This window comes from Phocoena sinus, chromosome 7 (genome assembly GCF_008692025.1).
Source record: "Phocoena sinus isolate mPhoSin1 chromosome 7, mPhoSin1.pri, whole genome shotgun sequence".
Lineage (NCBI taxonomy): Eukaryota > Metazoa > Chordata > Mammalia > Artiodactyla > Phocoenidae > Phocoena > Phocoena sinus.
In genome coordinates this window covers 94,861,608-94,874,161 of record NC_045769.1, presented here as the reverse complement: position 1 = coordinate 94,874,161, position 12,554 = coordinate 94,861,608, and the positions used below count along the sequence as shown (strand labels likewise).

General features: G+C 48.3%; 1 protein-coding gene across 4 annotated transcripts in view; it reads right to left on the bottom strand.

Moving 5' to 3' along the window:
* LCT (lactase) overlaps positions 1-12,554 on the bottom strand; it is a 52,784-nt gene that overhangs the window by 3,452 nt on the left and 36,778 nt on the right. For 3 of the 4 annotated variants that reach the window (XM_032636895.1, XM_032636896.1, XM_032636897.1), the window contains exons 10-15: positions 10,663-10,953; positions 8,325-8,523; positions 6,705-6,907; positions 4,752-4,861; positions 2,130-2,264; positions 164-387 (exon numbers count right to left, since the gene is read on the bottom strand). In XM_032636895.1, coding sequence (XP_032492786.1) covers positions 164-387; positions 2,130-2,264; positions 4,752-4,861; positions 6,705-6,907; positions 8,325-8,523; positions 10,663-10,953 — 1,162 coding nt within the window. Of the gene's footprint in view, positions 1-163; positions 388-2,129; positions 2,265-4,751; positions 5,963-6,704; positions 6,908-8,324; positions 8,524-10,662; positions 10,954-12,554 lie in introns of those variants that run through there. The other variant, XM_032636898.1, reaches the window with a different exon arrangement.

Below are 12,554 nucleotides of genomic sequence, written 5' to 3'. Positions count from 1 at the left end.
GACTCTTAGTGTGCAGCCCCAAAGGCTTAAACCCAAAACGAGCTAGAAACCTTATCTTCCTCATCTCGGGCTTGTGGATGCAGTACTGCCCTGACTGCAGACGTTAGCATATGTTTCCAGCAGTGAAAGGTGCACTTGGAGGAAGGGCGGGGGCCTGGCATACCTTTGAGCGCCTCGTTGATGTAACTGCGGAGGTAGTAGATCCTAGCAGTGTCATTGAGGTCTGATTCTTCCCGCTGGGACACTCCATTTTCTGTTACGTAGATCGGGGGGTTGTTGTACTCCTCCTTTAACCAGTTCAGGATCCTCCTGAAGCCGAAAGGTGTCATCTTCAGCCAGAAGGAGCCAGAGTCTGGCCAAGAGCGATCTGTGATGGAGGCAACTCCCCTACGAGTTCAAACGCTAAGGATTAGGTCTCGATTTGTAAATCCCAAGAGGCCCTCTGCACAAAACAGGATTTACACTAGAGGAGAACCTAGATTTTTGCCTAGACTCAAGAGTCGTAGCTACACCTAGAAGAGTCAAAAGTCCTCGGATTCTCTTTTCACTAGTTGTAGTGGCATCAGTCAGTGCTGGTGGAACTTTGGACAGGCCACCTAAGTTCTCTGTTCTGCTTTCTACCCGTACGGAGGAATGGTCTTACTCATGGATCTAACCCTCCACGGCTCTGTTAACAGGCCACACCTCACACTAGATGTGAAAGGGCTCTGAGCTTCCCTTACCGTAATCTCCCATGGGATGCGAGTGCTATGTCTTCAGAGAAGAGGCGCCCTTGAGTCACCTACGTCTGGTCGACGCCACCCGCAGGCCACAGGCACAGCCACAGGCACCAATATTTGGGCCTCCATTCATGTGATGATGGGGTAGATATGCTGGGACCTGCCTCAAGTGCCCAAGACCCTTCCTCTCTCCAGCGATGGGCAAGGAGAGGGCATCAGGTTGTGCCAGAGGGAGCTCTGTGGCAGGGCACAGAAGCTCATGCATTTCATTAGGAGGAACAGCCATTTAGATACTTCTTAACGTCCAAATCCTTCAGGAAAAAAAACCGTTGCGTTTTATCCGGAGCTGGATTTATTGTTCACCTGAACTGCATGTGGGGCATTTCATAAGCTTGAGCACAGGTGCCTGGGGAGACAGTCCCAGGACCCATGAGGCAGCAAGAGTCGAGTGGGTGTGTGAACGGGGACCAGCCGGAGGCCTCTCAGCCCTGCTCAGCAAGCCTGACTCTGGTGGTTGCAGGATGCAGTGGGGATGTCAGCGCTTGTTTCCAAAGAAAGAACCCGGACAGAGTCACAGCTACTGATGGGGAAAGATGCTTGTCAGAAGAGGGACAGAACAGTGTGCACACATAATAATCCTGATTTTTTGTAACAAACATTTCTGTATAACTATATACTATATAAACTGTGTATAATATAAATATATATAGAGAGAGGTAGTACACCCATACACACACACATATACTTCTGAAATGACACTCAAGAATTTCCTGTTCTTGCTTTCCAGTGTTTCTACTGTGAACATATATTATTTGTAATACAGAAATAATAGTTTAACCTTTACCCTCAAAAGGAAAAAAGAGGGGCTTCCCTGGTGGCGCAGTGGTTGAGAGTCCGCCTGCCGATGCAGGGGACACGGGTTCGTGCCCCGGTCCGGGAGGATCCCACATGCCGCGGAGCGGCTGGGCCCGTGAGCCATGGCCGCTGAGCCTGCGCGTCCGGAGCCTGTGCTCCACAACGGGAGAAGCCACAGCGGTGAGAGGCCCGTGTACCGCAAAAAAAAAAAAAAAGGAAAAAAGAAGCTTGTTATTTTGACTGAAATAACATCTGGTAAGTGAAACAAACCTGATGAAAAAAGAAAACCGAAAGAAAAAAAATTTTTTTTCACGTTTTTAAAAACTCTAAGCCTGTCTGCTTTTTAAATGGAAAGCATCTTGGAAACCTTAGCCTGAATTACTATCTGACTGATAGAGGTTCTTTTAGGTATCTCAGGAGATGGGGCTCATCTTGCAAAAACCCCAGGATACACAGCATGAGGAGGCAGTTTCAGAGGCTGTACAGGCCTCTAAGTGAGAGAAGAGGAGCACTTTGCTGTCTTTTCCAAAGATTGTTCCAGGTACCCTTCCTTACCTGTCTGCATCGAAGGAAGAGATCCAAGAGGCATAGTTGACATCGTAGGCCAGGACAGTGGTGTAGTGATTGAACCCAAAAAAGTCATAGGTGCCGTTGATCCTCCTCTTCTCACTCTCTGTGAACTCAGGGAGCCTGGAAGGAAAGGGCCGTTAAGGACGTGGGGTTTGGGAAGAGAACGTGCTGTGGGGTGTTGGTGGAGGGCTCTAAACTCAGGTACCTGGAGGTGACTACGGGCCTCTGGCCGGGAGCAAGGAGAGGCCCTCCCAGCTGCTGCTGAAGGCACCTGAGCCGCCTCCTACCAGACCACAGACCTCGCCTCCCTCTGGCGTTGCAAGACCCTCTCTCTTTTCCTGTTGCAAGTTTTTACTGTGGTTTGTTTAGGCGTGCTACTTTTCTCCAAAGTCAATCCTCATTAGTAGGGGAAATACTTTTACAAATTGAATTGACTGAACTTTTGAGATTTGGACTTTTCTGCTCACATGATTTCACTGCACTTTTTAAAAAATTATTTTATTTTTGACTGTGTTGGGTCTTCGTTAATGCAAGCGGGCTTTCTCTGGTTGCAGTGCGCGGGCTTCTCATTGCGGTGGCTTCTCTTGTTGCGGGGCACGGGCTCTGGGCGCACGGGCTTCAGTAGTTGTGGTTCGCGGGCTCAGTAGTTGTGGCGCACGGGCCTAGTTGCTCCGCGGCATGTGGGATCTTTCCGGACCAGGGCTCGAACCCGTGTCCCCTGCATTGGCAGGCAGATTCTTCACAACTGCACCACCAGGGAAGCCTTGCACTTCCTTTTTAAACATCTGGTGGAACATCTTCCTTGTATTCTTTTTTTGTTTAATTGAAGTATAGTTGATGTACAGTGTAGTGCCAATTTCTGCCGTACAGCAAAGTGACTCAGTTATACACATGTAGACATTCTTTCCATGTATTCTTAGTGAGACTTTTCTATACAATTCAATCAACATGCACTTGTGTGCAACACTTAGAGGTTCATCTCAGCCAAATCCTGACTACATGCTGCAGGTTTAGGGTTGCCTAGAGAATGCCCTGCTTAGGTGCCTGACACCTCACCTTGACCTTTCTGCTACCATTAACCTGGGGAAGAACCTTCCCTCCCTGGAGTTTCTGAAATACTGGGGCAAAACTAAGCCCCCGTGCCCATGCCTTTACTTCCCTGTTCAGGAGCCAGCAGGGGCTCCTCAGGTCCCGTGGCATCAAGGCTGAGCCCCTGTGCTCGGCCTCCAGGCCCACCACCATGTGGCCTTGGCCCTCCCACCACTACTAAATCAAGTCTCCCGAATTCCAGCTGCAGGTGTCCCACTCATTCTGACCTCTAGGCCCGTGCTAACACCTCTCCCCATTGGATGGAAAGGGCCTCTGCTCTCCCAAATGCTGTTCCTTGTCAAGGCCCAGGCTCAGCTGATGTCCTGTCTTGTCCGTGAAGTCTCCTGGGTCTACCCAGCCTGCCCTGATCTCTGAGTTTTCCTTGCATGAAGAAATTGGGGAATAGAATTCCTTGGAGTGATGAAGGTCACTGTCTTCCCAGCCAGTGTGTCAGCACTTGAGGAACCATATTTGGAACTTCCTCTTTGTGTGGACCTTGCCGGGCCTGGGCCTGGCCCTGGCCTGGGTACACAGTAGGTGCTCAGCAAGGTTGTGTTAATGGACTGGAGCACTCACTTGCTTGTTGGAGACCAGGGTTGACAGATCAGACCTTTTGGCTCAGTAGGACTTACCCTAACCAGGCCAGCACACACGTGCGTTTTAAGGGCCGGGATGGATTATTTCATCCTCACAGGTGGGCTGTATAAGACTCAAAGGCTGTGTTAGGAATGCTTGCCTTTTGAATTTTTACCCTAGCCTCCCCTTCTTATGGTCACATGAGCTACCTTAGAGCTTGTGGGTGTGTTCCCAGAAGGCCAGGGCACTGTGTCCCCTTCCCCACACCACACCTGTAATCCCCAGCCGGACGACTCTTAAACCAAGCATGGGCCCTGCAGTCAGCCTGCTTTCAAATCCCAGCTCCATCACTGAACAGCTGGGCAGTCTTGCCATAATCTCTGTGCTTCAGCTTACTCATCTTTAAATAGGGGTGAAAGTGCCGACAGAAGATGGATAAATGTTAGCTGTTGCTGACGTTGCTGTTACTTCCTTGACGGAAGTAGGACTGCCTCGGTGCAAACCATTGCCACCCGCTGGCCAAAGGACAAAAAGCACTCGGCTAAGAGTCACCCATTGCTACCCACATTCACTCCTAAGGTGATGAAATAGGATAAGATGAGCTGGGGAATTTGTCCTCGGAGTGAGGTGTTGGGTCGCTAAGAAGCAGGTGCCCTGGGGACGGATTTCCTGGCTATTCTGAAGAAGAATAATAAGGGCAACTGCCTTTTGTCTCAACTGCGTGGCACAGCCATGCCAGGTCCTGGGCTAAGCAATTCACATACACACTCGCGTGTAATCTTCCCGGCAAGCAAGGACGCTCAGACATGCCTAAGACACGCCTCTCTGACCCCAACAGCCATGCTCTCATCACTGTGCCGTACACCCAGGAGCCTCAGTTGGGCACCACAGAGCAGACTTCCTCCCAGCTCTCATGGCTGACTGCGTGGCGCCAGGACCTACCGAGACTTGTTGAGGCCTGCCGCCAAGCTCCTGTCACGGACCCGTGTCTTCATCACCTCGGGGTAATCCCCATTCTTGAAAATCGGATGTGCGAACCAGCCTCCCATGAACTGCGGGTGGGGTTAAGGGGGAACAGTCAGTGCCGGCATTAACAGGCGGGCCCACAGGAGACCGGAGCTCCCGGCGCAGGCGTCGCTGACCCCAGGGCCCCTTCTCCCCAACCCAGTATGAAGTGTGCCTCTCTTCTGCGGCTGTTCCCATATTGCAGCTCAAATGCCCACAGGTCTTGTCACCCCGCTGGGAGCTCACTGTGGGCAGGGCAATGTTCTCACCTACTGTAGCTTGAGGGATGTGAACCGATTTGGCCCTGGACTTGACAAATGCGGCTGGCTGCCCTTAGGAGGGTCCTGCAGAAGAGGGGGAGAGACCCCAAGCCTCCAGGCCCTGATTTCCTCTTACCACAGAGCAGGTCCTTCCCCGTCCTCACGCCTAAGGACCCACCAGAACCTTCTGGGAGGAACCAGGTGCAAGGCTGGTTGCCCAGGCAAAGGATGATTCTTCATGGGTTTTGGACTCGCGAAGTGAGGAACTTTTCAGTCTGTTTTCTCGAATGAGGTCCAGGCCATCCTTACCCTTAGGGGGTGTATGTGGCAACCAAGTGCTATGACGCTGTGGGTCCTGAGAGGCTTCTTCTATCTCGACATCCTCCCCTCACCTGCTGGCTACTCCCTGAAATGTGGGGTGAGGACAGCCTTCCATTCCCAGTCAGAGATGAGGCTTGGAACATACTCACTCTGGTAAAAGAAGCTTCAATTCACTGAGGTGAGAAATTGTTTCTGTGGAAGCTGATTTTATTAGGGGACATGCGTATCATAGTCCTGAGCTGCAGGATCACAGTTCACGGACGAGCTGTGATAATGAGACTACAGCCTGACATTTCCTGAGGTTTGTTTTGATTTCAGAAAACAAATTATTGCTCTAACTCACCAGTTCTGTGAGTCTGAAATGAGGTAATGAATTAATTTTGTTCCAAGGCCTTCCCCCCAGCTGGCTAGCAAATGGGACATTAAGTTCTTGTTTGCACTTTTTAATTTGACCACCTTTGTCAAGTTCGTTTGTGAAGAATTTGGCAAACCAAGGCCATTGGTGTCCTTTCAGAAATGCCACAGTCTGCGGACTCCTCCTCAGAGCCTTTAAAAGTGGGGAGCAATCTGGAGAGAGAGAGAAGCTTGCTTTTTTTTCCTGATGCTGAAACATGGGAGAGGGTGCCTTCAGACCTCTTTAGAGACAGTAGCAGGAGCCAGGGAAAAGCTATGGCATGAAGAGCACCGTTCTCTCTCTCGTCTTTCAGGGGCCCAGGCTGAAATAAGGGTGGGCCGTGTTGTTGGGACCTGCTTACTTGTGCCTCCACTTCCCAGGAGCAAAATTCCATGACCAAAAGATGCATATCCTTATGTGAAGCTCATGGAAAATTAGGGGCACTAATGAGTTTCACATAACCTAAAGCCCCCAACTTAAGGTAATTCTTAGGCAGAGTAAGTAAAATCAGATGGTGACACCTAGAGGCGAAATGTGACATTGCAGCCCAGTTCTATTAGCTCCTATAATCAAACCACAGATTGAAAAGGCAGAATTTCTGTTATTTAGCTTCAAGCCAGTGTTGCATCCAGTAAGAGCTATATGTATAAATTATTTTTTTAAGACTTGAAAGAAAACAACCCCAAAGAACTTTCATCACAGCAAACCTATGAGGTAGTTAGGTCACCTCCATTTCAAAGATGAGAAGACTACAGTACAAAAAGTTTAGATGATTTTCCCAAGGGCACAGAATAAGGTAATAGCAACTCAGGGCCTAGTTCCTAAATCTTTGTTTCGCAATCTAATTCTGTTTCCAGAATTAGACAGGAGGGGAAAAGAGCAAGAGTAAGAACAATGCCCAGAGGAAGAACAGACCTGAACGTATCTCCTGGCGGCCTCCACGTCCTCCTGGTTGGAGGGGTCTCTAGGCTCAGCCCAGTCGCTGCTGATGGTGATGGAAATCATGCCACCTTGACGGGCACGGTACACATCGTTGTACAGATGCCAGGCCTCAGCGTGAGCCTTTATTAGGTTGTGGCCAGCAATGTAGGGACCAGTGCCAGGCCTGGAGGAGATTCCTGGAAATACAGAGATGTCAGTGAAGAATAAATGTGGCCAAGAATATTACTTTCTGCCTATAGATGGCCTCATCGTGTTTGGGAGAAAGGCTGAAGATTTTGGCTTGAAGAATGGAATTCGAATCCTGTCTCCACTTTTTAAAGCTGGCCAGGTAACTTTGGGTTGAGTAATTCAGTCTTTCAGTTCCTTCCTCTGCAAAATGAGCAATAGAGAGTTCAGTGTGTGTGCAAAGCACCCAGAAGTACTGTGTCTGGCAAAGAGAAGGCACTTGATTGACAGGTGTTGGTTTCTGTACCCCTCGCCCAAAGAGTGGCTCATATGTCATAGGCAAAGTACCCAGAAGAGTGTGTGCCTCAGGAGGTGACATCCTGGCACTCTGCGGGGACCCACAGTGAAAGTAAGAGTTGGAGAGTATAGCTGATGGAAGCATCTGACACAGAGATTCCTTGAGAGCACATGTTATGAGAGAGGCTGCCTCTCATATGTTGAAGGAATGATAAACCAAAGCGTCAACCAAGGACCAATGGGAGATACATCTGGTAATGGGTCAAAGCAGATCTCCCCGTGGCTCTTTCCAGCTTTTACATGTAATCCCAAGGAATCACATAAATGAACACAAATTTACTCTCTAAGGCTTAGAACTCAAGGAAAGGAAAATTGGAGGGTTCTCAAGGGACAAGGACAGGTCCACAATTCCTTATTAAAAACTCTTAGGAACACAGCACTGTAAATCAACTATATACTTCAATTAAAAAAACACAAAAACCCCAGGGTTTGATGTATTTTGGGATTAAAAGGTTTCTGTGTCTTGGAAAAGTAATAAGTTGCATATAACATAGTTACATATGACCCCAGCAGGGCCCAGGACAGCTCTCCACGATTAAGGACATTAATACGTCTGCTGCTGAACTTTTCCAATTTTAGTATATGTGCTGCCGAAACGAGCACTGCTGGTGCAGAACTTTTGAATGTTTACTCTAAGTGGGATGTCACCTCACATTGGTTCAAGTCAGGTTAAGCCCAGGTCAGCCAAATCATATATTGGAAACTTTTGCATTTTTGGAGTTGCAAAACCCACTGTGGATCTGTACAGTCTGATGTATTGTCCTTTCCTATATTGATTAGTCCACACCCTGGATCTCAGGCAGCTTCCTATCTGAGGCAGATCAGACGTAGAGAGAGAGCAATGAAGCCATTTGGATGTATTGAGACGTGAAGTTCATGTTCAGCAAAAGTGGTGTCAGAAAGGGGAGCTCTGCTGCCTGCCAGGCAGCCCTGAGCAGAAGGCGGGGATTCTGAAGCACTGCCTTCGGGCTTTCGTAGCCTCCTCCTCCAGGACCACCTGGATTTCATGTCTTTGTGGTGCTGAGAATGCCACACTCCAAAGAGCTGACAAGGGGGGTCTGGGACCTTTACCTGGAGCTGCTGTCCCATAGCCATAGCCCTGGTTAGCAGTGACAAAGGGCTCGTTCAGTGTGATCCAGAACTTCACCTTGTCCCCCAGCCTCTGGAAGAGCACATCTGCATACTCCTTAAACCGCTGTACAACCGTCTCATTCTCCCAGCCTCCAATGTCCTGGAGTGCCTGCGGCAGGTCCCAGTGGTAAATGGTCACCTGTGAAAAAGCAAGATCAGCATTTCCATCAACCTCCTTTTCATGGGAAGCCAGCGATGCTGTATGCACCAGCGTAAATGTCTGCTGCTAAAGCTGAGGATGAATGATGTGACAAATAAGCCTCAAAGCTTCTCTGGCCGGAAGGGTAGGACAGCAGTGTTGAAGCGTGAGAAATTCATACCTCTGGATCAGAGAAGCCTGGGTTTGAGTCTCAGCTCTGCCACCTACCAGCCATGTGACCCCAGGCTCAGGCCCTGAGACCTCCATGTTCCGGAATCGTTGTGAGGCCGAAATCACATGGCAGAGGACACAAAAAGTGGCTGACATCCTGCCATCTCTTCAGCAAATGTTAGCTATGGTTGTAGTCAAGGATCAGAAATGCTGGAGCTTCAGAACGCCAGGATAGACTGCACTGAGAGTCTGAGGCATTTTGCTTGTAAAGGGGCATCCCCATGGACATCTGTCTGGAGGTCATTCTGAGGACCTGGGAACCCTTTGCTGGAGAGGGGCCCCTATGGCCATGTCCGTGTGGTAGCCTTTCCTCTCTCCGGGTCTTCCCTTGATGCTCCTGACACACTCCCTCTTGGCCACGCCAGGGGTCTCCACTGTCCGCAGTCTCCACTGGGCTGCCAACCATCTTCAGCTCAGGCCCAGTCTCTCCCTTTGCCTGAAATGCCCTTCCCCTGCCCACCCACCCACCCAGACTGTCCTCTTTCTTCAAGACCCACACCTCCTTGAAGCTTTTTCCGGCCACAGCACTTTTCTTTTCTGCGGTGTCTCAATGCCCTTAAGAACTACAGGGAATTCCCTGGAGGTCCAGTGGTTAGGACTCCATGCTCTCGCTGCCAAGACCCTGGGTTCGATCCCTGGTCGGGAAGCTAAGATCCTGCATGACACGTGGCACAGCCAAAAATAAGTATTTTTAAATCTATTTAAAAAAATAAGAACTACAAAATCATTAAGCCCTGAGTTCTGTTCTTTCTGATGTTCTGAATTGTTATGTGTAATGGAGCTCGTTTCCCCCCAGATCTTGGGCTCGTGCAGGGCAGCCACTGGCCGTCCCCTCTCCATCACAGCTAGTGGTCACACACTGTAATAAACGCCGCATGGATGATTTGTTCCTGCAGTGTTAGCAGTGTGAGAAGTCCAGGTAGCACTTTTATTTGTAAAAATCTCTGCTTTGGGGGTGGGGAGTGGGGGGGGTTACTGCGGAGATTATGCTCTGGCTGCAGTGCATAATCTCCAATCAATACAGCAGAGGAAACACACAGTATCATAGAACTAGTGCCCTCCAGCTGTTTATCATAAATGGCCCAGGGGAAAAGGAGAAGTATTCTTATGCTCCCAAGTAAAATGTAAAAGATTTGGTGACAGTAAAGAAGCCCACAAGTGAGCTTCTGTATTATTATTCATAATAACTCATGGCTTAAAAACACGTGCACTTTTGCCTCAGCAGTTCTGCTCCTAGAACCATATCCTACAGATAAACTTCCACCCTAGTGTAATTACGTATCTATGGTTACTCATTGTAGTGTTGGTTATAACGGCAAAAGAGTGGAAACATCACAGGGAAGAGTGTCCATTAATAGTGAAGTGATTAGAGAAGTAAGGTACAAACAATTACCACATAACTAAAACAAAACAAAAAAGCAACAAAGGAGGAAACTATGTATGGATATGGAAATATCTGTAAGAGCCTACCAGCCACAACTAAGGAGCCCACGTGCCACAACTAAATAGCCTGTGAGCTGCAACTAAGAAGCCCACGTACCACAACTAAGGAGCCCGCCTGCCACAACTAAGACCTGGCACAACCAAATTAATAATAAATAAAAAATTTTTTAAAAAGCAAGTATCAAACTGTATGTATCATACCATTAGGAAAAAAGAGGGGAAAAGGCATATACATACACATATACACATGCCTACTGATCACATACACAAAAGGACATGAGAACCCAGAAAACTTGGTCACCTATGAGGGAAACATGGCTAGAGGTCAGGGGCAGAAGGAAAATCTTTACTGATCATTCAAAAATTAAATTTGAAAACAGCATTTTTTTCACACAAGAAATGTGCTCTCCAGCCCAACTGGCTCCCAGGGGACTTGGCCAAGGCCCGGTCAGGGCCCCATCTCACCTGGGGCTGGATGCTGGCAGCCTGCAGCGCGTCGATGAGCCGCATGTAGTAGTTCAGGCCCGCTTCATTGATGTATTTGGTAGTTCCGTCAGGGAGGATGCGAGTCCAAGAGATGGAAAAGCGATAGTGGGTCACACCCAGGTTCTGCAGGGCGACCACATCCTCAGCAATCTTGTGATAACTGTCACAGGCCACGTCTCCGGTGTCATCATTCCCAACCCTCAGTGGTGTGTGAGAAAAGGTGTCCCAAATACTGAGCCCTTTGCCATCTGCTCTCCACGCACCTTCGATCTCAAGATGACAAGACATGGTCTAAGCAAGTCATGTAGTCAAGCCCTTCCCAGTCAGTGGGTGAGTCCTGACATAAGTCAGCATCACCTTCTCTGCCACCCCCCAATTTCTGAACTCCTACAGCTTCCTGTACATACTTTCTGAACATCACGGCACTGTCATGCTGCACTGCACAATTATGCACTTGCTGACTGGGTTTCTTCCTACAAAACTGAGGTCTAGGCATTGCGTCTTTCATCTTGGTGGCCCAGCAGTCAGTGCAGCAGTGTCTGGAGTATGGTGGGTGCTCACTAAAAGTTTGAATGAACAATTCCACATGCCTCAACCCCAATCACAGCCAAACAAATCCCAATGATGCCAGATGTAGAGGCAGAGTTTCTAATCAGGGTGTGTATCACTGTTTCTGTGCCTCCTTTTCCTCCTCCCACCTAACCTATAAACTGACCACAAGCCACTGGGCAAATGCCTACCTATGGGCTTAGGTAGTCTGAGAGGTGTAATTTCCATAATTTACTTTAAAACACTTAAGCATATATAATGTGATACTGTGTGATTGGCTGCAGCTAAGGTAGTGCTGGCATTCTCAGCAAGAAGACATGTCCAGGCTTGGCCTGCACAGCCCCTCTGACAGTGGCAGGCCCTAGGTCAGCGGGAATGCACCCCATGTGGTCCATCTGGGTGCAGGAGACGGCTTGGTGGTTGGGAGACTAGTTAATGCAGGGAGACTAAGAAAATAAGTGACTATGTTGAAGATATTAGGAACTAGATTTCTCATCATTGGAGAAAAGAGATACAAATATGAAAAGTGGGAAGGCCAGCATTAACTCTGTAGAGTTGGACTGCAATGGAGGTATCAGTGTGTTTTTTAACATACATAAAGATTTGGGTGGATGTAGAACTAGATATATACGCACACGTATGTGTGTGTGTGTGTACACACACATGCATTTCCTAGCTCTGTCCACTGAGTGGGTCTAGAAGTAATGACACCCCAGTAGCAGTGAGCACACCTAGCACCCAGATCTTGGTTTCTAAATGCCCTTATCCAATAAAAGGAACCAGGGCTCATCAGAGAAATGGCTGATTACAGGGCTGGGGCAAAAAAAGATACAAGATGAGCCTGGAACATCTTGTCGCACCAGAAAGAATTAACAGAGTGCTCAAAGAATGATGGGCCATGTCAAAAGGACACAGGATCCAGCTAAAGGACAATCCACCAGGCAAAAGGTGGACGATTTAAGCATCTGCATACATAATAATAGCAAAAGTATAACCCAGTGGAAAAAAAATAGGACTTCACAAGGCCATACTGATGATATATATCAACATATATTTACATATAAGTAAAATGTAAATAATTAAGTAGGAGAAAAGACAAAGCTTGACCTTTCTTTTGAATGCCACCTAATAAATATAAAAGCAATGATGAACTCAGAAAATCAGCATTTGTCAATTATCATAGTAATAACTGATTCAGGCCTGCAACCTATGCCCTAGAGTAAGTCCCTAACCCTAGCCCTAGAATAAATAAGTCCAGCTATAAACCTGTGGGGCAGTGGTTCTCACCCAGGGACTGTTTTGTCTCTGAGGAGACACTTCGC